This window comes from Eulemur rufifrons, chromosome 8 (genome assembly GCF_041146395.1).
Source record: "Eulemur rufifrons isolate Redbay chromosome 8, OSU_ERuf_1, whole genome shotgun sequence".
NCBI classification, from domain to species: domain Eukaryota; kingdom Metazoa; phylum Chordata; class Mammalia; order Primates; family Lemuridae; genus Eulemur; species Eulemur rufifrons.
This window is the reverse complement of record NC_090990.1, coordinates 35,304,588-35,332,294: the sequence shown is the minus strand read 5'-3', so window position 1 is coordinate 35,332,294 and position 27,707 is coordinate 35,304,588. Positions and strand designations below refer to the sequence as shown.

Below are 27,707 nucleotides of genomic sequence, written 5' to 3'. Positions count from 1 at the left end.
ATCCCCCAAATCAGCTCAGGTGCTGCCTCCTGAGAAGCCTTCTTAGGTGCCCCCAATATTAGATCCCACTTTCTATACCCCTACTTCCCTCACTTACTTCCCTGTGCTATAGTGTCATTTCCCTGACTTGCAATTTTATTTATATGTCTTTTCTAAGGTCTGCTCAAGAACAGGGACTGATTTCTTACTTCCCAACCCATAGCAACTGACACAGTGCCTTACACAGCAGATACTCAATAAATATTGAATAAATAAATGAATTCACTTTAAGAAAGTTAAAATAATAAAGAATTATAGCATAATAATAATTTTTTAAAGCTACAGGCCTTGTAGTTGGGCAGCCCTAAGTTTAAGTCCTAACTCTGCACAGGTGACAAAAGGAACCTCAGTTTTCTAACCTGTAACATGGGGATAATAAATGCTACCCTGCTTGTCAGTAATAAATGAAACTAGTACAATGCCTGGAAAGTAGTAACTGTTCATAAACATTAATTTCATCGCCTAAGTTTTTAGTTCAAGACAATAGTTAAAAAGAAAGTAGCATGTACTCTAGCCCAGGCAACAGAGCGAGACTCTGTCTAAAAAAAAAAAAAAAAAAAGTAGCACAAGGGAAGAAAAGAAAATCATAAAATGTTAGAATCAGGAGGACCCTTAAGATTGGGGTTGAAACTCAACATCATACCCAACATCATGAGATTATTGTTCTTTTGCTTGAAATGGAAAAAGGATGTCCCAGAATGAGGATTAACTGCAAGGAGGTAGCCAATAATGAGGTATTAAAATGGACTTTCCCTGTAGTGATGGTGAAACTGTGCTGTAAGCCCAATTCCTCCTCATTATCCAAATGGAGAAACTGAAGCCCAGGAGGGGGCCAGTGACATGCCCAAGGTCCTACAGAAGTTGGTGAAAGCTGATGCTCAAATATAGGCCTCTTGACTCACAGGATGTGGCTCATTTCATTCATCTGTGTAAGCACTTCAGATTCAGGCCTAATCAGGAGTGAGTACATAGGAACAGGCTCATGGGCTTCTTTTAAAGATTGGGGACCCCATGTCTGCTCCCCTCAGCAAACCCTTCAGTGGGCCTCGTAGGTTCTGAGCCCGGGGTGTGATGCTTCCCAGCCAACGACTGACCCCCAGTGCTCAGCCACACACTAGCTGAGTTTCCCAGTCACCTCGCAGGGTTCAACTGTGCTGGGCTGTTCTTTGACCCCTGCAGCAGTCTGGGGTCGCCAGACTCTTTGAGGTTTTCTAGTTATGTTAACACAGATGCACTTGGGATAGAGTCTACAGATCATTCATTCCATTCCACGTCTAGCTTGATCTCACTCCCTAGCACTGCCGGATTTTCCACAATCGCAGAAGAGTCAGAATATAAGAAGGGAATGGGTCAGAAAATAAGAAGGAATATTACCTGGAAGGTGGTGATAAAATCAGTTATCTCCATCCACAGATCTAGAGCAAAGATTCTTAACATTTGAAGGATATTCCTTCCTTCAAAAATTGTAGAAAATTATGAATACTCTCCCCAGAAAATTCACATATTTGTCTGTAATAGCAGAGGGTTCAGGAATCCCCTAATGGCCCTCCTGACCTAGAGGTAAAGGTTTCAAAACATCAGCGAGTCAGTCCCTCCTCCAACTTGGCAGGCTGGAAAACTGATCCCTAGAGAAGATTCGCCCATGCAAGGCTGTGCTGCCTCCCAGACGCCAAGCTGAGGCCTGGAGCCAGGCGCGTCAGAGATCCTTGCGCTTATTACACCTCTCTTCCTTCTCCCCTCCCTGTTGCTTCAAGATGCTGCTGTGCAAACATTTACTTTGGTCTTTGGTCTTATTTTTACTGTGCATCAGTTGAAGCTTCTAAAAATATATGTGAGACAAGCAGGAGCGTCGCTCGGAGACGCAGAGCCCCCTCTCAAGCCGAGCCGCATCAAAGCCCCAGCCACTGCTGAGCTGGGGCCCAGCTGGGCAGGCACAGCCAATTTCAAGAGCCAATCTCCAGAGCCACAGTCAACTATCAGTGGGAAAAGGGAGGCGCTGCTGGGAAATTGTTGGTGCCTGGAGTGAAAGAGGAAAGGAGTGAGGAAGACAGGAGGCAAGTGATAGTGGGGGAGCTGGAGAGAGAGATTGCTTTCCCTCTTGGGTGAGAAGTGGGTCTGAGTTAGACAGATGGGCTATGAACACCAGCAGTGCAGGGCAGGCAGGGAAGGGAGAGGCTGTGCAGAGACTGAAGTGTGTTGGAGAGGGAGGGAGGCCACTCCTCCCTGCCAAGGTGATGGGGAGGGGATTAGATAACCATCCTATGAGGGTAACAGCCTGTGAGGGTACATTCCTTTCCTCTGCCCCGTGCCCAGGCATCCACTCAGGGACTACTTTTTCCGGGTAGGGAAGCCAAGGCCCCTTCCAGCCAAGCTCCTGCCCGCCTCTCCCATTTTGCCTGCTGTTCCTCCCCCAGAGACTGTGCAACCTCTACACCAGTGGTTCTCTCCCAGGGGTGAATTTGCCCCCCAAGGAATGTTTGGCAATGTTTGAAGACATTTTTGGTTGTCACAATGGTGTGGGTGCTGCTGACATCTAGTGGGAGAGGCCAGGGATGCTGCTAAACAGCCTGCAATGCACAGGGCAGCCCTGCAGCACAGAATCCTTCAGCCCAGCGTGTCCACAGTGCCTGGGCAATAAGCAGCTAGAGGGCAGGACCATCCCCGTTTTGCTTACTCTACATAGTGCTTGTGCTCTGTATGCCTATTTCATGACCCAATGCACAGGAAGTGTTTCATTTAAGTGTCTGTTGAATGAATCAATGAGTAACAAATAATGAATGAACTACAACAACTTGTCTAATGTGGTCTGCACTACAAACATCCCCCGAGGTCATCCCATCTAGAATCAGGCACTTTATACCTGAGGTCAGATCTCCATCTGTCCCAGCCCAGCCAGCCTCTAACCTGTCTTCTCTTCCAAAGACCCCATTAGAGTGGTGGATACCACCGTCGTGTCCGATGAGGTTGGCTCTCATCTGCTTGGGCAGAAAGAATATCCCGTACTCTAGAGAAACACTTCACCTAGGGTAGAGCATAGAGAGTGAGAATTAGAACTAGAGATCATCTAGTTCAACCTCCAGCAAATTTCATAGGCGAGACAACTGAGGCACACAACATGGAAGAGACCTACAAGGTCTTATACCGAACATCCAGAAAACACAGAATTTTAAAAATAATTTCTTCATCTCTTCCTCCCTCTGTCTCTCTGTCCTTTTCTTTCTCCCTCCCTTGTCTTGTTTTTTTCCCCCCCTTTGTTTTCTTTTGCTCCTGCCTCTGTCCGTAGGACTAATGTGTGCTGAATGGCTGGAAAAACATTTGAACATAATACCCTTGTCCTTGAAGAGCTCACACCTTGTTCAAAATGACAGTTTCATAAACAATAATGATAATAAAAAGAGCTATGACATGCCAGCATTGTGCTGAGTGCCTTGGATACATAATTTCTAATCAACACAATAATCCTGTGAGGTGGGTAGCATTATTGACTTTGGAGATGGGGAAACTGAGGCTCAGAATAGGCAGCCTGCCCAAGTTAACACAGATGAACCTGTAGGAGCCAAGTTTCAAACCCATGCTTTTTAGACTCAGAACCTCACGTTCTAAATAGATGCACAGCACGGGACATCGTGTCAGGAGACAAGGCTTAGACTAGCTTACGGAAGGCTGTGAAGGCCAGATTTAAGAGTTTAGATCTTACCTTGTAGGTGACAGAGGATCAGGGTGGATTGTAGGTCAGGAAGTGACAAGGTTATCAATTGTGAGAACATCATTCTCGGCAGTAATGGGGAGAAATTAAGGCCAGAAGACCAATTAGGAGGCTGACGCAATAGTTCAGGTAAGAGGTAAGGGTCTGAACTGAAGGAGAGGTAGTGGGAAAAGAGGGACAGCAGGTTTATCATATGTTTAAGAGGTAAAATAGGCAACCCAGCCCTTGAGAGGCAGCAAATGCTAATCAAAAGCACTCTGGAATTAGTCATATATGGGTCCAAATCCTGGTAAACGCACTTGCTGCTTGTGTGGGTCAGGTGGGGAGGTTTCTCGCACAGAGCCAGAAGCGCTTTCATCCTTAGTCTTAGCCGAGCAGATCAACGCTCAGGGAACATGGAGTAGGCTGAGTAATGACCCCCAAAGACCTTCAGATCCTGATTCCTGGAACCTGTAAATGTTGCCTTATATGGATCAAGGTCTTAGGTGTTGTTACTGTTAAGGATCTTGAGAAGGGAGATTGAGATCATCCTGGATTGTGTAGGTGGGCCCTAAACACAACCATGTGCATCGCCGTAAGAGAGAGTCAGGTGGAGACTTGACACACGCAGAAGAGGAAGGAGGCAATGTGACCGGGGGACAGAGATTGGGGTGATGTGGTCACAAGCCCCAGAATGCCAGCGGCCACCAGAAAGGAATCATTTCTCCGATTTCTCCCCTGGAGCCCACGGAGGGAGTGAGGCCCTGTTAATGCCTTGATTTTGGCCCAGTGAAACTCACTTCTGACTTCTGGCCTCCAAAATTGTCAGAGAATAAATATCTGTTGTTTTAAGCCACCACGTTTGTGGGAATTTGTTAGTGGCAATAGGAAACTGATACAGAGTGTTACAGTTGTCCCAAACTTTAATTCATCCTTTGATGCTTTAGAACCGCCCCCCCCCCTTATAAGTAAGCAGTCTCTCCAGACTCCTCCCTGAAGTGAGCCTCAGAAATCGCCCTTTTGAATTGCATTTCACATATCAAAAAGGAGGTCTCCCTTCCTCCTCTTTCTCCGTCTCTGGCTGTGTCTGTGTCTATTTCAGTCTTCCTGAATCTCATTTACTGTCTCCCTCTTATGCCTGCGTGTCTCTGCTTTTTCTTCTTTTGGCTCTTTCTGTTTCATCTTTTGCCTTTCTCTCCACCCCTCCTTCCCTTCTTCCCCGCGTGTCTACATCTGTCTCTCACACTCTGATTCTCTCCCTTTCTGTCATTTGCTCCCCATTTTTCCATCTTTCTCGGCCCTTCACTCCATTTCTCTTCAGTTTTCAAGTTCGAGTCTCTCTTAGCATCTCTGATTATCTTTCCCTCCTCATCTTCCTGCTCCATCCTGACCAGTTTCTCTCTGCATCTTCCTGACGCTTTGCATCTCTTTCTCTTTTGGTCTCTGCCTCTGCCTGTCTCTTTGTCTCTTCCTCCCTCCTGCTGTTTCTCCCTGACTCATTTTCTCTCTGTCTGTCTCTCTCTGCATCCCCCCCACCCCCGGCTTCCCCCCACCCCCCCGCCTTCTTGGGGACTTGCCTGTGACTGGAAAGGACTCTGCAGTTACATCTGCAGCCTCCACACTGCACTTCAGAGAAGGATTCATCTGTTTAGTCATGCACCTGTCCGACACTGTGGGAGGATTGGTGAGGAGGCAGAGACAAAAGATATTTCATTGTCGCATTGTTCTTCTGGCTGTGCCTAGAGGCTCCTAGGCAGGTGCCTCTTAATATTCCAGCAGTGCCGTCAGCCTCACCAAAGAGAAATCACTTTTCCTTGGCCTACCCCTCTGCAGAATTAATCTTCCCCTTTAATGATGATCCTCTGTTGCTGGCAAGGGTAGGAGTGTGAGCAGAGAAAGAATTCTAGGTGGGGGGTTTCCAAACAGGGAGCCGATAGGAGTTAAATTTTCTTATTTGAAGGCAGGATGATGGCAACAAAAGGCCTTCGTGAGGACAGGGATTGTCTGTTTTTCTCTTTTTTGTACCCCAGCTCCTAGAACAGTGTCTGGCATGTAGGAGGCACTTAATAAATATGTTCATGAATCAATGAATGAATGGCCTTCAATCCTCCTTTTGCCAATACTTCATGTGCCTGATCAGACAAGTAACTTTCGATTTCTCATCTGCAAAATAAGGACAGCGGTCAGAGCTTCCCATGCGGGGAGAGAGGAAGTGGGGTATCGTATCTGAGGAGTGGGGTAGACCTCAGCACCCTTCAGCGGAGGGCTGGCCAGGTGAGCTTGCTGGGGGTTCTGGAAGAGCTATGGAGGGAGCAGTGTGGAGAAGGCTTCGGAGATGCAAGGCCGTGAGGGAAGGAGCAGGGTGGGGAAGGCAGGCTGAGGGCCACGTGGGAGAATGTGTGTGAGACTGGTCCCCAGGAGCTGCTCTGGGAGGTAGAAAGGGCAGGTAGCCAGGAAACTGCCACATGTGGGAGAAAGAGGTGTTCCCTACCCCCACCCAGAAGGACTCAGCCCTGAGGCTGATTATATCCGCATTTAGGAATTGGGCTGGATTCAGCAAGAGCCCAGTTGTGAAATGACTAGTCGGGGATCATGGTTCAGATGAGGAGGATCGACTCCTCCCTGGTGCTGGCCAGCTCTTTTGTCCCCTCCAAGCCCATGCATACCCCACCTTTTCGATGAGGCCCCTCTGGCCCCTCTACCTAATACTGCCATCTGCTCCCTGCTCCCTTTACTCTGCTCTTTGTCATTAGCTCCTAGCACTCGTCACTCTCCGCCACACTGTGTAGTCGCCACAAATGTGTTAGGTTTCCGGTTTGTCTCCCATAGCTAGAATGTAAGCTCGATAAAGACAGGGCTCTTTGTCAGTGTTCTTCACTGTGTATCCCAAGTCCTAAAATAACTTGGCACATAGTAGGTTCTCAATAAATATTTGTTAAATGAAAGAATGAGGATGGAAATTTTCATAAGCTTATTGTGTCGGGGCTTTTGTTTGACTATACCATGTTAACTGCAATGGACTTGGGAGACTACTCATTTACCCACAGAGGAGTTAGGCCCAGAAAAGGCCACATGGTGAGTTAGTGATTAAAACCGTGAAGGCCCCAGGCCTGAGGCCCAGAGACAGGAGAACAGAAGATCCTTCAGTCATTGCCACTCTCCTAGAGCCCTTGAGACCCCCTGAGGTAGGTGTACTCTGAGAGGAGGGAGTAAGAGGTGGCTATCTGAGCAGAATGGAACACACTGTCAGCAAGAGTTTGTGGCATGAATAATCCCAAAGAGCTGGTAATTCAGAAACCATTCCCACTGTCTGATTGTTTCCCATTTCAAATTCAAGACCTGGGTGCTTAACGTCTCACAGGCAGCTCAAACCCAGCATGCCCCAAACTGCACTCCAAATCTCTCCCCTGCAGCTGTTCCTTCCCCAGTCTTCCACATCCCAGACCCGGGCACCCCATCCACCCAGCTGCTAAAGCCTAACACAAAGGCGTCATCCTTCACTCCTTCCTCGCCTGCAGGGTCCACGTCAAACCTGGCAGCAGGTTCTGTCTCCCTGACCCGAATGCTTCTTCCCCTCTCTACTGCCTCTGTCCAGTCCAGCCCCTCATCGTACCCTGGGCTGTTGCAGTAGCCTCCCGCGTCTCTGCCTGCTTCCACTCTTGCCTTCTGATGTTTAGCGCAGCAGTGACCTTTTAAAAATATAAATCAGATCATGTCATTTTCCTGCTTCAAACTCGTCCATAGCCTCCCACGTGCTTAGAAAGTCCAGACTCCTGAAAGGAGGTCCAGAAGGCCTTACGTGATCCAGCCCTTGCCTGTCACTCCCTGCCAGCCCTGCTTTCATCCCTGTCTCCCTCCCGAGGACCCTTCACTCCTCATAGATGCTGCTTCAACACTGTCCCCTCTCAGTTTCCATGTCCCTCCTCAGAGAGGCCTGCCCACACCTCTATTACCCTCTGTTATAGACCCCGTGCATTTTCTTCATAGAAGTATTACAATTGCAGTTATGTATTTATTGGGGGTTTTTACTACTTTGCTATCAGTCGTTGCTTCTAGACTTAGCCATTGTCTTGCTTTGTTTTGTTTTTAACCATAGTATACCCTAAGCCTTCCAATGAGCATGAACATTATGGGTGATCAATAAATATACATTGAGTGAATGAATGACACATGCAACACATAGATGCTCACTGGTTTTTATTGCCTACAGAATAGAAGTTTAAATTCCTTAGTTTGGCACTCAAAGCCTTCATTCACCCATCTCCTGCCTAATGTTGCAGCCTCACCTTTCATCTACGCGTCAGCTCCATGGGCCCTCGGGCCCTTCGCTCTTACTTCGCATCATGTGTCCGGCCACACTGCTTCTCTGCTGATGCTTGTCTTTGTCCCCTTCAAGGTCTGTCTTTGTCCTTGAGATCTTTGTTATGTGCCCACCTTCATGAAACCTTTCACAATTCTTCCATCTGAAATTCCATCTCCTTCTATATGTCCATAGAATTTTATGTTTGAATTTATGATCACACTCGAGAGGAGACAGCATATCCATGTCACTAGAGGACACTGAGGTTCATATGCTACCTCTGCTACTTTCAAGCCGTAAGACTCTGGATTAATTATGTAAACTCTCTGATTTTCAGTGTCCTTGTCTGCGAAATATGTGTAGAATCGGGCTGTGACCTTGCGGGGCTGTGGTGAGGATTGGTGATAGTAGCTACATTGTGTGCGTTACAGAATACGCTCTAAAATAGGTGGCAGTTGCTTTTGTGAAGGTGACAACACAGCAGCCTGCCTGGTAATGTAGTTTATGGGGGCATGTTGGTTTCCTCCTCTAGACTGTAAAGTGTATTTTTCTAATTCTTCTTTATCAATCACTCCTCACAGCAATACACACAAAGGAGGGGCCCAGCAAATGTTCGAATGAATGCGTGAAGGAATGAGTGAATGAACGAACAGATGAACGAGAAGCACCGTAAGTGTTCACACCCCCGTTACTATTGAACGGCCCTGTGAAATAGGAGTCTGGGGCTACTGACAGCCACCCTTTATTTCAAAACAGCTCTGCACAGAAGTCACCAAGTCATTCCCAGTTTCTGGCAGTCCCAGCTGAATCCTCCCACTTTACTGCTTTGAGGGTCCCGATCCCACCTGCGCGGTGTGGCCGGCCATTCCCTGCCGTCTGTGAGAAACAGATCAATGACCTACATGAGAATCTGAGGATGCTTCTTTGAGGAGATTTTCAATTTACAGATCATCCTGAGATTTTTGTTGACAATGAATAGTTGCGAGTTTACACCCCAGTTTTTTTCTCTCTTATTGAAAAAGATTCCAGCCAAAAAGAGTTATTTCCTCTCCTTGCCTGAATCTTAAATCTTTGTCCAAAGACAGCTTGTTTTAATTGAAAATGTTCAATCAATCTCTCTCCCCTCCTCCCCGCTGATGTCCTATTCCTTGACCCAAGCAGGGCCATTGCAGTAAATAATCTGGAGTGAGGCCTCCAGGGTTTGAGGAGTATGTTATAGGGCTGGAAAGGGGAGGGAAAGAGGGTTGTCCCAGACAACTCTCACCTTTAAAACACTATCTTTTCAACAGAGCCTGCCCAAAACGATCAACACCTTACAGTGGGATGTTTTACTGGAATAACCCAACTCCTTTCCCTTGTAGAGCTCAAGGTGATTGATCAACAGGATATCTCCTACAGTTGCTTCAAGTCTGGCTCTCAGTACGGGTTGGCAAGGAAGGGATCAGACTCCTCTCTTCCTCATTCATTCATCCAATCAGCCCCCGTGTTATTCATCAGCTAGGTATAGTCACGTGCTCCATCCCAACAACCCTGTGAGACAAGCATTATTATGCACATTTTATAGATGAGGAAACAGAGGCTTATGCAAAGGCACACAGTGTTCTAGTTTCCGATTTCTGCATTAGAAAATCTCCCCAAAACTTAGTGGCTTAAAACAGCAATAGCTTTTCTCTTGTGTTCTATGCAAGTCAGAAATTTTGGAAGGTCTCAGCTGGGTGGTTCTAGCTTAGAATCTGATGCAGCTGCAGTCCGACCGTGGCTGGAGCTGGAACAGCAGAGTGCCAGAGGGGCTGTAGGCTGGCCAGGAATCCCCCTTCCCTCTTTCCCTGTCTCAAGGTCTCAGGGCAGTCAGACTGCTTGCGTGGAGGCTCAGGACCTCAGCTCGAGTAGTCCAGCAAGCAAGTACAAGTTACATCACTTTTTATGACCTCACTCCAGAAGTCCCACAATGTCACTTCTCCCACTTCTGCCATTCTTTTGGTTGCGAGTGAGTCACAAGCCCACGCAAAGTTAAGGGGAGGGGACATAAACCACACCTTTCGAAGAAGAGTCAAGGTCATGTGAGATGGGAGATATTGTTGCAGACATCTTCGGAAAATACAATCTGCCAGACACAGCATGAGGTAGAGCCAGGATTTGGATTAGGTACATCTGCCTCCAAAACTTCTGCTGTGACCTTTTAGCTCAGTCCACAGGGACCTCTGCTTTCCTCTGTGCTCTGTAGCTCTTGCTGTCGGCACACACAGCCCTGATTTGTTCTCCTGAAGCCGACTAGAGACCGGCTGGGCGAAAGCAGGCAGCCCGCCCCTGTGGGCCCTGGCAGTGATTCTCCCTCCAGGGTCTGCTGGTCAGAGAGGCCATGCTCAATGCCAGCTTGTGAACTTTTTAAAGAAGAGGACAGAGAAGGTCAGTCACATCCAGAGGAAGAAAGCAGGTGGCAGCCCCAGAGCACAGCGAGCCTACGGTGTGTCTCACTGTCATAAACAACTTGTCTGGTGTTTTTCCTTCTCCCACCAGGCTCTGGCCTGGAATGACTCAGACTTTGACAGAAAAGGTGCCTTCAAGTTGGGAAACGGGCCAGGATAGTGGAAAACTCGTGGTTCTGCAATCAGACATGCCTGGATTTGAGTCCTGACCATACCATTACCAGTTATGTAGCCTTGGACAAATTCCTTAACTCCCAGAGCAAAAGGGAGATAAAATTGACTTTATCACTGAGTTATTTTGAAAACTAAAATGCATATGTAGGCAAAACATTTAGGGTAGTGCCAGGCACATAGTAGGTGTTTCATAAATGCTAGTTTTCATGTCCTGGGCCATGTCCAACCCCAGCCTGGGGACTTCATGAAGAAGGTGGTGAGAACTCTCTTGACTGTTCCCCATCTCCATGGCCTTGGATGGAGCAGAAGCCCAGAAGACCTGGCCCAGCCCCAGACAGCACGGAAGGATGGCCCATGGCAACCGCCTGGCAATCCTGCAGACAGAAGCAGTGGCATCTTTCCTTCCCTTTCCACTTTGTCCTCTCCACTGGGACCTGCCAAGACCCCTCCCACCAAGCATTCCCCTCACACAGGTCCTAACACATTGCAGGCTTCCAAAAATGCTTGTTGGATGGATGAATGGACTGTTGCTCACTTTGTGTCCTCTCCCTGAAATGCCCTCTTCAGTTGTCCTGCCTATGTAGTCCAGCTGAGAACAGGCCTTCTCCAGAGAGCCCCTTGGACCAACCTCAGGTTCCTGCTCCTCTATGTGTCATCTGCGTGCCCCCAATATACTCCTGGGTCAGGGATGTGAGTTGTCTCTCAGTAGGCTGAGGGTTCCCTACCGTATATTAGGCAAGAGACACAGAAGTGAATATGAAACGGCGTGGGCCTGGGAGGCTCTCCTGGAGAGGTAGTTTAGGGAGGCAGTTGAACACAGGGAGCCAGGGTGCTTAGGTTCAGTTCCAGCGCCATCACTGATTGGGTGCCCAACCTTTGGGGAAATCACTTACCCTCTCTGAACAGTGGGAATAATATACCTACCTCATTGGGTTATTGTGAGGATTAAGTGAGTCAATATACATAAAGCACTTAAAAGATTGGCCAGCACATATTAAACATTATTTAAGTATTAGCTATTATTATTCATTCAACAAATATATATTTCACACTTATTGCCAGGTGAGTATGTGGGTATTCAGGTGATGAATAAGACAGACATGGTCTCTGCCTCAAAGAGCTTGCAGACCAGAAGAGGCCAGTTCAAACAAGAGATGGTTAAAATACAGTCTGATGGGCGGTCCTGTTGGTGAAGACTTGGACGAAGAGGCTGTGGGAGAACCCAGGAGGGACCCCATCCCAGCAAGGGCAGCTGAGGAAGACTTATCCAGTAAAGTGACAAGTGAACTGAGGTCTGAAGCCTGAGAAGGCAGGGACAGTGCTCTGGGCAGGTGGCATGGTTTGGGCAAAGGCTCGGAGGCAGAAGTTCAGTACTTGGGGGATGTGGAGGGCAAGGAGGATAGATAGCAAGCACAAAGCTTGGAGAATAGTCAAGGACCCAGCTATGAATGGCCTTGTAAATCATGCTCAGAAATGTGGACCTTAAAGCAACTGGGAGCCACTGAAGTGTTTTACTCAGCTGGGTGACACAGTCAGACCTGGCTACACTGAAGAAAATGGACAAGGCTGGGGCACTCCTGTGGCAGGGAGGCCCCTTAGGACAGGATGACAGTAATCCAGGGGAAAGATGATGATGGCCTATTCTAGGAGAGTAGAAAGAAGTGGACAAATTCAAGAGATAGGAGGTCTCATGGAGAAGAGTTTGTGACAGCTTGGATGTTCAGAGCTGAGGGGAGAGGGAGAAGGAGGTTAAGGGTTAAAGTGGTTAAATGCGTAATCCCCAGACTATGAAGTAAGTGATAAGCACTTTGAATGTGCTTAATAGTTCGGAAGCCATGGAAGAATGAGGCAAGGGCACCGATCATAGCCCTGGGAGGAGAGGTGAGGAGTATACTAGAAGACTCTACTAAAGACATGTCACCTAATTGGAGAACTGATGGGTATAAACGAGCCAGGGGAAAGGCATTTAAGACAGGAAATAGCATATGTAAAGGCCCAGAGATGTGGGATATAATACACAGAACTGGTACCGTGTGTTGTTGAACAGATGATTGTTGTACTAATTCATACTAAGGTGTTAATGATCATCATGAAATCAGTCCTTTCCCCTTCCCTGGGGAGTTTGTACTTTAACAAGTCATGAATCTTTAGCCTAATGACTCATTATTGGTAGAACTTCACAGTGGAATGGGGACACTATTTAGGGTCACAGGGAGTTTTATCACTGTACCTGAGGTTACCTGAGGGTCAGACAGGCCCTGGTCTATAAACAACAAAGGTCTCTTGCCCTTGGGTTCTGCTTATCTGGCTCCATCCTGAGCCACCTGAGGCCAGACCAGGGAAGCCCAGTGATTTCCAAAGGGCTGCAGTGTATCCTAAAAGCTGTAAGCACAGGTTTTGGGATAAGACTACCTAGACCCATATCCTGGCTCCTCCTTTTCCCAGTTGTGTGATCTTAAGCAAATTACTTAACTTCTATGCACCTGTTTCCTTATCTGTAAAATGAGAATAATAGTAATTACTAGTTAAGCTTTCATGAGGATCAAACAAGAGAGTACGTACTCATGCTAGAACAGTGAGTGGTGTTCCTGTTTTTACTACCATGTCATTTTTATTGGTAGTCCTCTTTTCGCTCTCAGTCCTTTCCCGAGTTTCTCCTTAACGCACACACATGCAGATATGAAGCTGGGGCGGAACGTGGCAAGAACGTTTCTGGATTATTATCGGCTGAACCCGCTGGTTGAGAAGGTGGCGATTCCCATGCCGAGGCTGCGGTAAGTGGCAGCCCAGAGCCGTCTGGGCTCAGGTCCTGCTTAACGGGCTTTGTGTTCAGGGGCAAGTTCCCTTAGCCTCTCACTGGCTCTTGGTTTCCCATCCGAGCCACGGGAAAGATAATCTCGGCCCTGCCACAGAGATTGTGTGGGGCAGCAGAGCATATTTCCTGAGCATAAGTATCAGTAAGGGGTGAGACACTGTGTGGGGGGCATATTTCTGGGTCTAACATGGGAATCCGCAGGGATGGGCGTGTTGCTGGGAGCTGAGTTCAGTCATTGTTTTAGGTTAGTCTCAGTGTCTCCATATGCTACTTCATCTGACAGCCCATGCTCTAGGGTCCTACACCAACTTCTCCAATCCTTTGGTTTCCTCATCTGTAGAGTGAGGACAATGGTACTTGCTTATAGGATTATTGTGAGATGTGTGTCAAAGCACCCAGAACAGTGCTAGGCATACATATATCCTGTCAGTATAGTCCCCTTCCCTGAAGGTATGAAGGTTTGGGGCTGGAGAGGACACACTCCCGAGAAGTTCTACCTCAGCTACTCTGCTGGGGCCAATTTGTGGGGCCAGTGAGGAGAGAAGGTCGGGAGGTGAGCATCTGTCCTGACTGAGGGCTGGGCCAGAGCTTGAAGTTCTGAGTGTTTCCATGCCTGCTGGCAGTGAGCCAAGTGAACATTTGGGCAGTGACATCCAATGACATCTGGAATATAGCCCTGCCTTATCTCTTGGGCTCATTTCCTACTCCCCAGTGGTCTATCTTCCTTGAGGGATATGACCATGCCCAAATCCCGGCTCCTGCCAGACCATTCTTTCCACTGACCTTGCTCATGACCTTGTCCATGTACTTTGGTGGCTCAGGGCCTTTGCACTGATGCACTTTCCTCCCTACCCTATTATTAATAAAAACAATATAAATCACTGTTATTTATTGTATAAAGTACTTTTTGTACGACATCTTATTTATTCCTCATAGACATTATATTCTCCACCTTACAAATGAGGAAAAGGAGGCTCAGAAAGATAAAGAGAAGGTCTGAATTGCCTGAGGTCAAAGAGTTTTTGGTAGAGCCAGGGTTTGCAGCTGAACTGAAGTTCAACTAACCTCCACCTCAAGTGGAAGTTCATCAGTGTGGATTCAAATTCTCTCAGGCTCATACAAGTTTGGGGATCTTAGGAAAGTTTCTTGGCCTCTTGAATCTTTTCTCTACCTACCTGTGCATGGAGGTAATAACAACCTCTAAATATATTTTGCAGATTAGCAAGCTTAGCATGGTGCTCAGCAGCCAAGAGGTGCATGATAAATGTTTTCATCTCCTCTCATTTCTGGGTTACAGCCCCAGATTTGCAACCAGCCCATCATGGCCGAGGGAAAGCCCCTTGACTTGCCTGGTTGGGATGGATGACGTTTCAGGGCCCACGTTCTGCAATGCCATGTGTACATATCTCCAAGCCCCGGGTCCATGTAGAGTCTGCATAAAAATGTACTCTGACACCCTGTCTCGGATTGTTCATAGATCACCTGGGGTCTTTGGTCCCCCATCCTGGGGTTTTAGAAACTCCTGCAGCAGAATCACATCTAGTTCTTGTGCCCTTTAAGTGCCTGTGCTTCACTGAGCACGCTTGCATATATGCATTCACTCACTCACTCAGGAAGGCGACAGTGTATGCCAGGCCCTTGGCAGGAAGAAGATGCCGGCGTGAGTAGCTGATGAAAGCATGACCCCTGCCTCTGAGGAGCTCACCTCCAGGGGAAAATGCTTAGTTCATACTTAGAAGTCATTCTTGATTGGTTAAAGTGCTTAAAAATTTAAAGCTTTATAAAACTCAAAAGACTCATTTACAAGTTAGTTTGGGGATTGTCTCTTTCAGGTCCTCTGTCAGCCTGAATAAAATTATCTTGATCCTTCACCACTTTTTTCGGCATGTTGCGTTGTCACAGGCCAGTGAGATGGTGCTGAAACTCAGGGAGACTTTAGCGTTCACCTAGTCTCTCTTCATGGTACACATGAGGACACTGGGGCCCAAGGAGCAGAAGGGCCTGGTTGGGGCTATGCAGTCAGAGCCAGGACCGGAGCCCAGGCCCTCGCCCCAGCCCGGTGTGCTCAGCATCAGCCAGTGCAGCGTTGTGGGAGGTGGGGCAGGGAGGGGGCCCTGCAGCTCGGTCTAAAGGATGCAGGGGAGTTCTCAGGGCCCTGAGTTCCGCTGTTCGTGACACGTCTTTGCCCTGAGCTTTGGAGCCCTCTTTAGAAAAGAGCTGGAGAGCTCATTCCTTACAAGTCCACAGCCTTGTGGACTTTAGGTAAACGCACCCACCCTTAAATTTAAAATAAAATTAACTTCCTCCGTATCCCTACACCTCTGCCTCATAAAACCATGAACAACACTTAGCTCTAAATTGGTCAGTAATCCTTTAAAAAACGAATTCCAGGGAGGATACAAGGCTCTGAGCTCTGATTTGGGATTTGAATACTTCCCCCCTTTTTTTGTATTATTTTCCAACCAAGCATCAAATCGCTTAAGTGAAAGAGCAGTTCTGGTTTTAAGGGAAAATTACATGTTTTGACTCAAAATTAATCCTCGTTTTCTCCCATCTCCATGGATAATTACAATATGTCGGTTTCCACCCACATGCTGGCAGGGGGCTGTCAGCATCCTTGGGTGTTAGGCTACCTTTGGATAGGATCCCTGGGGAGGGGCAGCAATGTAGGCACAAGAGCTCAGGCTCAAGGACATGGCATTGATAACCAAAGCTGAGACCCCACATTTATTTGGACCACAGTGACACAGTCACAGAACTGAAGTCAAAAATACCCGTCCAAGGGGATAAAGTTAGACAGGAAGAAGGAACATGCCAGGTGCGTTTCTGTGGGTAGACAGAGCATGAGCGTGGAGGGTGGGCTGGCCTCTGGGTGAGGGGGCTCAGGCCCAGCAACAGGCTGGGAGAGCTGGCTGTGTGGTGAGGTCAGGATGTGTGTATGTGTGCACAGCGGGGCTTGAAAGCTACTCAACACACTAGAACCCACCATGTTCCAGGCCCTGTGCCAAGTGCTGTAGGATTATACATAACCCCTGCCCATCAGGAGCCCAGATTTATGGAGGATAAAAGCAGGTGCACATGCAAAGGTAGCAATATTGGACAGTGTATAATAAGTACTCAACTACATGTCAGATTGTACCTTCCCTCAAAAACCTTCTATAGCTCCTCATTAGTTTCAGGGCAACGTTTCAGCTTTTCTTCTTGCTATTTAAGACCTTGGCCTACATTTTTTTCCCCTACATTTTAAACTGCATTTACTGCTTCCTCCCACACCTCTATCCCTGTATCAACCTCTCCACCCACCTGATTCTTACCACTTCATGTCCTACGCTGCAGCCTGGACAAGTTAGCTGTTTCCATGCTTCCCTGTCTTTGTGCATCCTTTCTGCTCTTCCTGGAATGTTCTTCCTTTCTGCTTATAATGGTGAACTCCCACTTATCTTTCAAAACTCAGGACAAATATCACACCCTCTGTTTTCTTGTTGCTGTTCTCCGCCTAAGACAGAGCTGCTTCCTCTCTGCTGAGCTCCTGTGTTTTGTACATACCTCTAGCATGGTGTGTGTCCCATGTGCACTGTCACAGCATCTTTGCGTGTCTGGCTTCCCCGCTAGACAGTCTGCTCCTTGAGAACTGTCTTAATCACTTTTTTATCCTTAGTGCATCTGCAGGGCCTAGCACAAATTAAGTCCTATATATGCCCTAAATGTAACTGAACTGCAATGGTAGAACTGAAGAAGCCCCCAGAAATCATCCACTTCAACCCTTTCACACTATAAAAAGGAAAAGTAAGACCCAGCCAGAAATTAGCCTCCCACACAATCTGGCAAGTGTTTGGTAGCTGGCAGGCATATGCCAATAAGACTCCCTTCCAGGGGAGGCAGTGAGGGCTTAAACTTGTTTTTAAAGGACGTGTTGAATTTGGATTGATGAAACAGAAAGAGAAAGGGTATTTTCCATGTTAGGGGATAGGGTGTGGGAAGGCTGAAGCAGGACCTAACAAGACATATTCCAAGACAATGACAAGGGCAGGACTTTTAGAGCAAAAGAGATGGTAAAGATAAGAGTCAAAGGTCATTTCTAGTTGTCCAACACTCTTCAAAGACCCACTCCATACCAGACCAGCACTTGGCTTAGCAATTATAGAGAAAACAAAAACACATCAAACTGACGAAGTCTTGAAAGAAACAGATGGGCAAAGACCTACCTAGAAAATGGCAGTGTGAAGGGTGACGTGGTGGACAAAGTGCTGCAGAAGCTGAGAGAAGGAAGGGGCTTGTTTTCTCAGAAGTCGGCTTCCCAGAGGAGGTGAGTCTGGAGAGGTAGGGAGGGGAGCAGCCTCTGCAGAGGCCAACAAGTAAGGAGTATTTGCCTTCCAGGGCCTCCTCTCTCTCTCTCTGTGTGACCCTATCTTTGATTAGAGGCTCTTTGCCTCTGATCCACCTCCCAAAGTCATTCTACACATTCACAATCCTTCCTTGCCACTGCACACCTCGTCCCCAGGCCACCATCCACCTGTGGCTGCTCCACCTGTGACCAAACCTGGGCTTGCCTCTCTAGGGCAAGTGTACCTTCCTTTGCCCCCATGAAAACATACCCATCTTGTGTCTTGTGCTCCCTTTGGGTGTTAAGAACCACACTCCCCATTTACAAAGCTCCTCCTCAGCCTCTATTTACTAAAGCCTATGAGGCAGGAAGAGCATGGATTCTTCTCCTATTCTAGAAATGAAGAAGTAGAGGCTCAGAGAAAGGAAGGGACTGCTTCAACATCACATTGCCCTTAAGCAACATTCCAAGCGTATGTTTAGGGTATTAATGGGCACTGCCATCCAGCTGTGTCTCACCTACACTAGACAGTCTCACCGTGTTAGCAAGGGTCTTCAGTAAATGTCGATTTTTAGACAGTGAGGCTTCCTGGCAGGTGAGATGGGTTAGAGTAAGGTGTCCCTTTGTGTGCTGACACTTGTTCTGTCTTTACCTTATTTATGAGTCAGCAACAATGAAGCAAAATGGTGCTCCAAGGTCAGAGCATGATGAGTCACCAGAAGCCACTTCTTCAATCCTAATTCAAATTTAGCCCAAGAGATTCCCATATCTATGGCATTAACTACTTTCTGCAGTGCATCGTAATTATTATTTTGTGCAACTATCTCCTCTACCAAGCTTTACGAAACCTGAGGACAGTATCAATGTCTGCTCATCTTTGTCATCTCCAGAGTCTGTAGGACCATGCCTAGCAACTAGCAGCATAACTTTGTAAATTACAGTAGGGAAGGGAAGACACTAAATGCGTTTACTCATACTATCTTATTTAACCTTGCAACACCACCTCAAGATCACAAGTTAAATAACTTCCGATACAAATGAAGCTCAGAGAAGTTGCATAACTTGCCTGCAGTCACACCTCTCTCATGCAGCTGACTGGGGAATTCAGTTCAGTTCCTCTGGCTCTAAAGTCCACTCCTTCCACTGCAAATAAATATTAGTTCAGTGACTAAATGAATGTCACATCAATTTATCAGTCAACACCATAACAAACAAACAAGGCCCTATATGAAGGAAAAGTTAAAAATGAATAAAACATGGTCCCTACCCACAAGGAGCTCATAATCTAGTATGTGAGCAAAACAGACAAAGGACAATTACTTGACAGTGGTGTGAAGGATGTTGCATGGGTGCTGGGTGCTGAGACAGAGAGATGAACCAGGCACATCTCTGATCTCCAAGGGCTCCCAAGCTTGTTGGGGAGACAGATGGTATGAAATGCCATAATTTGGTTATGCTGAGAAATATGAAAGGGACTCTGAAACCCATGGTGGTTATGGAGGGAACGAGGTTCCAGGCTCTCCCAAGTTATAGCTCTTCTGTGTGTCCATCCCTATCCCATCACGGAATGGGTCAAATGAGTTGGAATCAGGGTGGAAAGGTGGAAGAGTTGGAACTGTAGGACTGTTAAGTTTTTTCCAGAACCAGATGTTGCGATGTATCCATCCATCTATCTACCAGGCATTCACAGAGTTGCAGTGCCTGCTTTGAATCAAGCCCTGCGCCGGGTTCTGGGGACACAGAGAAGAAGATAACAAGGCCACTGTTTCTAGGAGGTCACAATCCAGTGGGAGAGATAGACATGCACACGAATGATTTCATTACAGCGTGTATATGTGCTGTCTCTTCTCTTTCTGTTATCTCCCCCTTTGCAGGAAAGAAAAACCCCCTCCCTACAAGCACCCACTCCTGCGGGGCTCGGCCAGCAACTACCCCAACGGCAAAGGGGACAAGAGAAGATCAGTGAACCACAAAGACCCTTCAAACCCTTTTTAAAGACATGGAGTCCCAGAGGGCTTGGGGGACAGGCACATGCATTTTCTGCTGGGGCATGAAATTTATCACCCTTCTCTAGGTTCCAAGACAAGGGTTTGTGGGATAATGCATACGCTAGTGAAAGGGAAGGAAAAAAAATGAGAAATTTCATCATTGATTTTCCCTTTTACCAATGGAAAATCAATTGTGAGACTTTAGCTCAAGGCTCAGGAACAAAACAGGAGGCTGAAACCAGGTGAGCATAGATGCTGTTTTTCACAACATAGAAATCCTCCAGGATGAGGAGAACCTACACATCTCTTTTGAGAGGTTTGACACATCTCAGGTCAGTTCTTTCAAAGCCCCTTTCCCTTTCTAAGTTGTTTAGTTACAGCACTAAAATAGGCTGTGGTCATTTACAGCTTTAGAAATGCAATGTCCCTATTTTCTGATCCAAACAACAGCAGTGACACATGCAACCCAAAGGCAAATGTACTATTGGGAACAATGGGACAGAATTTTTGAAATCGGTGTTCCTAGATATACAATCACCATATCTATAAGCTACATGCTTCCTGATTCCCCCAAATGCCAGCATGCAACTTTAAAAACTGTTCTGAGAGCTATTTCCCAGTTTTCTGGGTAGTTTAATTGAAATTTAGCTCCAAAGACAATAAGTATTGATCACTCATTTCAAAAGTTCTATCATGGTTAAGGTCTCCAGATCCTAGATGGCAGGGGTCAAACTGGCCCCTGAAGAGGTGGGCATTGAAAATCTGCCATGAGGAAAGGGTGGTTGCCAGGTAAGGAAGATACAAAAGACAGAAGGAGGCACCCTGAGGCAGGTAGGAATGATAAAATAGAACCACAGCAGTTAGCAATTCCCAAGGTGGGGCAAGCTAAATATTGTGCATTTTTCTGAAGAGTAAAGTGCCTTTGTATGATGAATGGGTCCAGGGGAGTCTGCTCCCTTCCTGTCTGTGGAAGCAGCAGGCTGAGTCACCATGACAGCCTGCTAATTAAAATGACCTCCCGGAAATGAGGATTAGGAGATAGGGAGAGGAAAGGAGGCTCGAGGGAGATAGGGCCTTTAGCACAAAACTCCGGTTAAGCATTTTTTTATTTTTTTTTGGTTTGGGTTGGAGATTTATTTTTGAAGTTTGTTGCAAAAATCAGGAGCAAAACTTGCTCTCCTTTTGCATGTTAGTTTTCAGAAATGATAACAAAGAACCATATGTTAGTTGGCTACAAATGTGTTGTATATACAGCTTCTCCCTGGGTTCTTGTTGCCCAGAGGAACACAAATAAAGTGGTTTGTTCAACAACTCTGTTCCTCTGAGCATTCTTGGCACCTCTCCCTGTAGGTCTCCCACTGCCTCAATCAGCCAACCAAAGTTGGTGTAACCCTCGCTTTGAGGTCAGGGACTCTGTCATCAGGATAAGGAGGAACAGTCAAGACTTGAACTTCCAGCAGTTCCTATGTCAGAGTCCTGGGGAGTTTATTTGACTGCAACCAGCTCGACCTGAGCCAGCAGTGTGGCAGCCTGTCAGCAACATTAGCGTCATTTTAGGTAGAGGAGGAGAAGCAGACTGCATAAAATGAGAGAGGCGAGTCCAGATCCATTTTTCCCCGGCCAGGCCACTTCCATAATGTTGTGATCATGTATTGGCCCACACTTTAAAAACTGCATTAATTGCATCACAGGCCACACAGGAAGCCAGTGTGCTAATGATTTAAGAGCAAAACCTTGGAACCAGGTAACTCTCAGTTCTAATTCTGCATTCAAACCCTGGTTCTACTTCATGAAGTCTATGTGATCTCAGGCAATTTATTTAACATCTCTGGATCTTGGTTTCCTCATCTAAAAGAGGGTAATAGTAATATCTACTTCATTATAATAAAGATCTAATGAACTTAGGTGTGGGAAATGTCAGCAAGAATATTTATGTGCTCACTAAACGGTAGCTATGATCATTTGGAGTGTGACTAGAATGGTGAGGTGTCTGCAAATCATTCCACATTAGAGATGGATGAGGAGACTGGAGTGGTTTATCCCTGAAATGAAAAAATGAGAGGGGTAAGGATAGGAAAGAAATATCACAGTTTCTAAAATGTTGAAGGGAGATCACAGGACAAAAGAAGCAAACTTGTTCTGTGTTTCCCAGAAGCAATAACCAAATTCAGGGAGCAAATCTCAGTAAGACAGATTTCTGCTCAGGATAAGGAAAAATTTCTAGTGAGTAGAGTTGCCGCCCACTGGATGGACTCCCTTGGAAGACAGTGAGCTCCCCGTCACCAGAGGTATGCAAGCAGAGTCTGAACAAACATCTGTCAGACAGGAAATAAAGGGGGATGCTTGATTAGAAGCTTGATGCTCTGCAGCATCACCTCCTAGTCTATGTCTCTGGAGAAAAACGACAGGAGACAGGAGGTTACATTTCTGGATGTCAGAGAATGGAGTATGCAGTATAAAAAGTATCATTTAACACTAGACACAGTGACATTAAATGTCTCTGAATTACAGCATATGCTAACATTTAGTATTCCTTGAGAGGGAAAAACCTAGCTATAAGGCAGACTGTAGGGTGTGTTTGCAGTAGGACTGTCTGGTTCTCCACAGTGGCAGAGCAGAAAGGAAAGGGCTAGCCAAGACACCAGGGTTTGTCAGTGGCCCTTCGAGTGGCCTTGGCCCATTCAACTCCTTGGACAAGTTTATACCTATAGCCTAAACGTAGTGGGGAAAGCACTGAGATGGAGGACAGCACCAAGCCAGTAGGTGAACCAGGCAGAAGCTACTGGCCCACCCAGCCCCGGCAGGGGTGCACCAGCCCATCTTGTCTACCTACTTCCTTCTCAGATTAAAGCCAAGGCAGGCAGAACCAGCCAGCAAACCAGTGCTCTGTGCATTTCTGAGGAGAGTGAGACAACTATGCACAAAGGAAGGGTGGGAAGGAGAGGAAACATGCCGTGTCTCTCTATGTGGCTCTCACAACTCTCCACACTGATGCAGTGGTAGTTTTGCTCCGCATCAAGTCCAGAGGCTCAGAGATAGGACTAAAGGTGGATTTACCCTCAGAAGCTGTGGTAGACAAGCTGAAGGCGACCCAGCTTCTTGGCTGCTGAAGCCCACAGCAGAGGGGGCTGGTGATACTGTTGTTTGCTCAGCAGCAGCAGTGAGTCTTTACCTAGGAGATTTCCTATTGCCTTTTGAGTGGGGACAGGGGCAGGGGGCACAAAAGGAACTTGTATCCTTTCACTGTAATTTAGCTGACACACCTGAGACTTGCCTTAGAGAACCCCAGCTTATTTTCCAACTTGTAAGATCTTAACCAACCATGGAAGTGTGGGGTGATTAACATTTGTTGAGCATCAATTCGTACATCTACCAAGTATTTACTGAACATATACTGTGTGCCAGGCATTGTGTTACCTGCCTTTGTATCCACTGACTTATTTGATATTCCCAACAGTCCCATAAGGTAAGTATCATTTTCTACATTTCCCAGGTGATAAAATTGAGAGTCCTAAAGGTAAAATCCTTTGTTTGCATTCATATAGCTAATGAGAACTTGGGTTCAAATACAGCTCCCTTTCCACTTCACACCGGGCCTTCTCCATTTGTCTCCAAGTAAAATCATGTTAAAGCAGAATAAAAAGTAAACAATGGCACCATTGAGATGTAGTAGAGGATAGGGAGAGGGGAAGTGGGCATGTAGGTTTTCAGGCTGGGAAAAATGTGCAAAAATTTCAGAACTTTTTAGCACCTGCTGCAGAAGCCCCATCTTCTTCCCATCTCTCACTTGCACACACCTGTCTGAGTTCCTTCTTGCCACTCCAGAGTCCACCAGAGGGTAGAGTTCAGGCAAGGGGCCCATTTATCACTTGACATGTAGGGGCTTCTAGATCTTCCCAGGGCCCTGGAAGCTCAGCAAGGTAGTCATTGCAGGGCCCATCCTGGCACCTCTGGATTACTGGCCCCAGAAGATAATCTAGCTCAGGTTCCTCATCACTCCCTCTTTCTGGAGTGCAGGAACTAAGCCTTCTGTCCCTTAGTTGTTGCTCAGAATTCTTCCTCTGAATTCCTGCCTCCTGGGTACTTAAAGGGCACCAAGATTAGAAGTCCTTTTCCTCGTGGCTCTGCTCAGCCACTGGGGCCCCAGGGTCAGACAGAATAGGGGAGATATTATAACCTAATAGGAACAGCCTGAGTTTAAAGTCAGCCAAACCTAAGGGGGAGTCGAGTCCCAGCTCTTCTGTCAACAAGCGTGTGGCTTTGGGCAAAGAATTTAGCCACTTTAAGCCTCAGGATCCTCATCTGTAAAATGGGAGTGAGTAATATCTATTTCCTACATTTATGGTGAGGATTAAATTTGATAATATCTATAAAATACCTGGCACAGAGTAGAACTCTTTTCCAACCACCTCCACCCTTGCTAGGGTTGGAAATCCCTTTTCTCAGAGCCAGAAGTACAAATGTTTCCTGAGTAGAGGACAGGAGGGAGAGAGGTGTCCAGGGAAATGACAGTTGCGCTGAGAGGTCACGTCGAGCCAGGGACCTAGGTGTATTCATCTCTGTGGCCCCAGCACTTCACACAGGTTGGGCAGCAGAGTTCAGTCCACAGAGTGTGGAATGAACAAATGATTGGTGGAAGGGAGCATCCAATGCCCTTGAAAGTTTGAGGGAGGAGAAAGAGGCGTTATAAGTTAGGGCTCTGAACAGAAGGGAAGATGGTGTCAGACACAGTATTCACCCAACCTCAAAGGAGGCAGAATTGACAAGACTAAAAAGAGAAGAGGGGATGGTTCTGCAAGATACTGTGTGTGTTAGTCCATTGTGTTCCTATAGAGAAAATACCTGAGGCTGGGTGATTTATAAGAAACGAGGTTTATTTGGCTCACAGTTCTGCAGACTGTACAAGAAGCATCTTGCCAGCATCTGCTTCTGGTGAGGGCTTCAGGGAGCTTCCAATCAAGGTGGAAGGTGAAGGGAGACCAGGCGTGTCACATGGCGAAAGAAGGAGCAGCCGGGGAGGAGGTGATACCAGCTCTCTTGTGAACTAGCGAAGGGAGAGCTCACTCATTATCATGGGGAGTGCACCACGCCATTCATTAGGGATCCATCCTCAAGACCCAAACACCTCCCACCAGGCTCCTCCAACACTGGGGATCAAATTTCAACATGAGATTTGGAGGGGCCAGATATCCAAACCATAGCACCCTGTTTTGTTAAAATAACAGCAAATACATCTTACCAGGATATGTACAAGGCTATTTTTATGTTATTTTCGATTGGCATGCAACATCTCAGAGGTCGTCTTTGTGAAGTCATCGTACTGATGTGCTCTGCCAGCTAAAGCTCAGTGCTTCCCCAAAGCACCCTCACATCCATCAGCTCTTCCTACTCACTCCAAACCCAGGTGCATGCTGCTCAGGGTTTGTTTTCCCCACTTCACAGATGAAGAAACTTAGGTTAGTGTGATTAGTTCCCTTTCCTGTGGCCCACAGCCAGTAAGTAACTAGGGCAAGACCCAGATCCCAACACTAAGCCTGGCCAATTCAGAAAGTCATCTCTATGATGCCTGTTACAGCTCCTTAATGCTTAAAATTTACTTGTCCCCAAAGATCTGTGATCTATTTTTGGTTGACCTCATGTCAATCTTAAGTCCAAATTTGCTTCTCTCCCTGGCATCAGCTGTCTTGGTCAATATCCTTTTTTCTTACCTTGTTGATCAGCCTGGAAACTTTGTCATTGTCTTAATTCCTTTTTCTCCCTCTCCCCACACAGCAGACCAGTCACCAAGGCCCCTTGTTTCTGCCTCTGTGTTGTGTCTTCCTTCAAGCAGTATTACCAAGTAACGCTGGAGTTAGACAAATCTGAGTTTTAATCTCTGCTCCACCACTTGCTGATTGTCCTGTGAATCATTTAAAGCAGTTTACTTGCCTCATCTTTCAAATGGGACAATAATACCTATTGGCAGGATTGTTATTCATTTCTCTTCCTCTGTCCTGACCATGCTGTCCCTCCTGTCCTCTCCCACCATCATCTCCTTCCTGGATTGCTGGAATGGGCTCCCTACCTCCAGGTGCTCTCCTGCTAACCTGTTTTCTCCTTGGAAGCTTTTAGGATCTCTGTGATCCTGTGTTTACGGTACTTCTTTCAAATCAACTGTCTAAGCCAGGAGCCTCCATATCATCCTACTTTTGTGCCTTTCACACCCCACTTCTGTTCAGTCGCCACATCCCACTGATCCTGCCTGCTTAGTCTCTCTCATTTCCATCCGCCATCTACTCCTAACTAGAGAAAATCCCTCTCCTCATTCAAGACTTAGATCACGTGTCCCAACTGCATGGCATCATCTCCAGTCTTAGCAGTTGTAATTACTCGCTTCCTCTCTTGTGCGCCCCAGCACTTTGCTTATTCATCTATTTATCAATGACTTCATCCAGGTAATTATCATCTCCCCCATTGCCATTTAATTTCTTTAAAAGTAGAGACTGGGTTTTATTCCTCTCCATACCTTCATGGCACCTAACACAGTCCCAGACAGGGCAGAGGCACTCAGTAAATGTAGCAGAATAAAAGAAAGAATAAACAAATCTCAAATCCAAAATTCTGTCCTGACCTAACCCTGATAACTAGATCCTAGTTGCAGATTTATCTTCCCAAAGTATCAACCTTTCTGAGACGTTCCACTGCTCGGTCTTCTCTCATGGCTTCTCTTACCTGCAGAGTTAAGTTCCGATTCAGTGCGAACGGCAGCATGGTGTGATAGAGTGCTTTGGACTTGGAATCGGAGGTCCTCAAGGCCCCAGTCTCCATGGAGAGATGAGGAGATAGATTTAGTTAACCCTCCAATCCTTTGCTGAAGGCCAAATCCTTTTTCAGAGCTCAAGGTAATTCGATCATTTTTCCCCATAACAATAACAACAACTGTTGCTAGTATGTCTGTTACTGCTGTTGCTGCTGCTGCTACTGTTACTACTGCTAATATGCTACTACTGCCATTGCTTTTACTACCACTACTACTGCTGCTACTTCTATTGCTACAACTACTGCTTCTATTGCTAGCACTGCTAAACTAATGCTACCGTTAATACTGGTACCACGACTGCTGTTGCTAATCCACTACTACTACTGCTGCTGCTGCTGCGCCCTGATTGAGTGCCTCCTGGGCTCCAGGCCCTGCACCGGCTGCATTGTCTTACATCATCTCACATAATCCTCCCAACAGCCCTATGAAGATGGCATTATTCTCCTCATTTCCCTGATAAGGAAACAGAAGCTTAGCGAGACTAAGTACTCTGTCCTCAGTTGTACAGCTTGTCATAAGTGGAAGAGCCTGGGTGTCATCAGACGCCAATGCTTGCATTCTTCCCATTTTCCCTTCCACTTTTTTGTGTATAGTCCTAAGACTGACAGTACAATAAATATTTAATGCTGGTTATAAAAAGCCTCTGCCTGAGGGAGCTCACTGGTTCGTTTTGTTCCTACACATGACCTCATTTTGCCTTATTCCCCTGAGCCTTGCTTCAGGCATTCTCCTTTGCAGTTGGATGTCCCCACACATCCTCCATGCCTGAGCTCTTCCTTTGAAACAACTGCTGGGAAATGACTGTCTTAACAGGCAGAATTAGTGCTAGCCCCAGAGTTGCAACAAGAGAGATGTTTTGCTGGGAGATTAGCATGGGGCAGCTCAAGGCAGAGGAGGCCCAGCTCTTTCCGTTAATCCACCCGTCCCCTGCTCCCGTGTTATGAAGCAGATGCTGCAGCACCAGCCAGAGGGAGTTTTCCCAGTAAATAACCTAAAGACTTCCTTTTCCTCTACCCCAAGCCACATTCTACCTCCAACTCCCAGGACTCAGATTATAAAGTCAAACAGATTTAAAGATGCAGCCTTTAGGAAACTGGGTTCTGCTCCCAGCTCCAGTACTGCCTGGCTGTATGACATTTAGTACATCTCTGGCCCTC

At 46.8% G+C, this 27,707-nt stretch overlaps 1 protein-coding gene across 3 annotated transcripts in view; it reads left to right on the top strand.

The window, feature by feature from the left end:
• AGBL4 (AGBL carboxypeptidase 4) overlaps positions 1-21,058 on the top strand; it is a 1,250,690-nt gene extending 1,229,632 nt beyond the window's left edge. For 2 of the 3 annotated variants that reach the window (XM_069477908.1, XM_069477907.1), the window contains exons 12-13: positions 13,302-13,398; positions 19,638-21,058. In XM_069477908.1, coding sequence (XP_069334009.1) covers positions 13,302-13,398; positions 19,638-19,758 — 218 coding nt within the window. In that variant the 3' untranslated portion in view covers positions 19,759-21,058. Of the gene's footprint in view, positions 1-13,301; positions 13,399-18,160; positions 18,186-19,635 lie in introns of all 3 variants that reach the window. The other variant, XM_069477909.1, reaches the window with a different exon arrangement.
• The last annotated feature ends 6,649 nt before the right edge of the window (positions 21,059-27,707 follow it).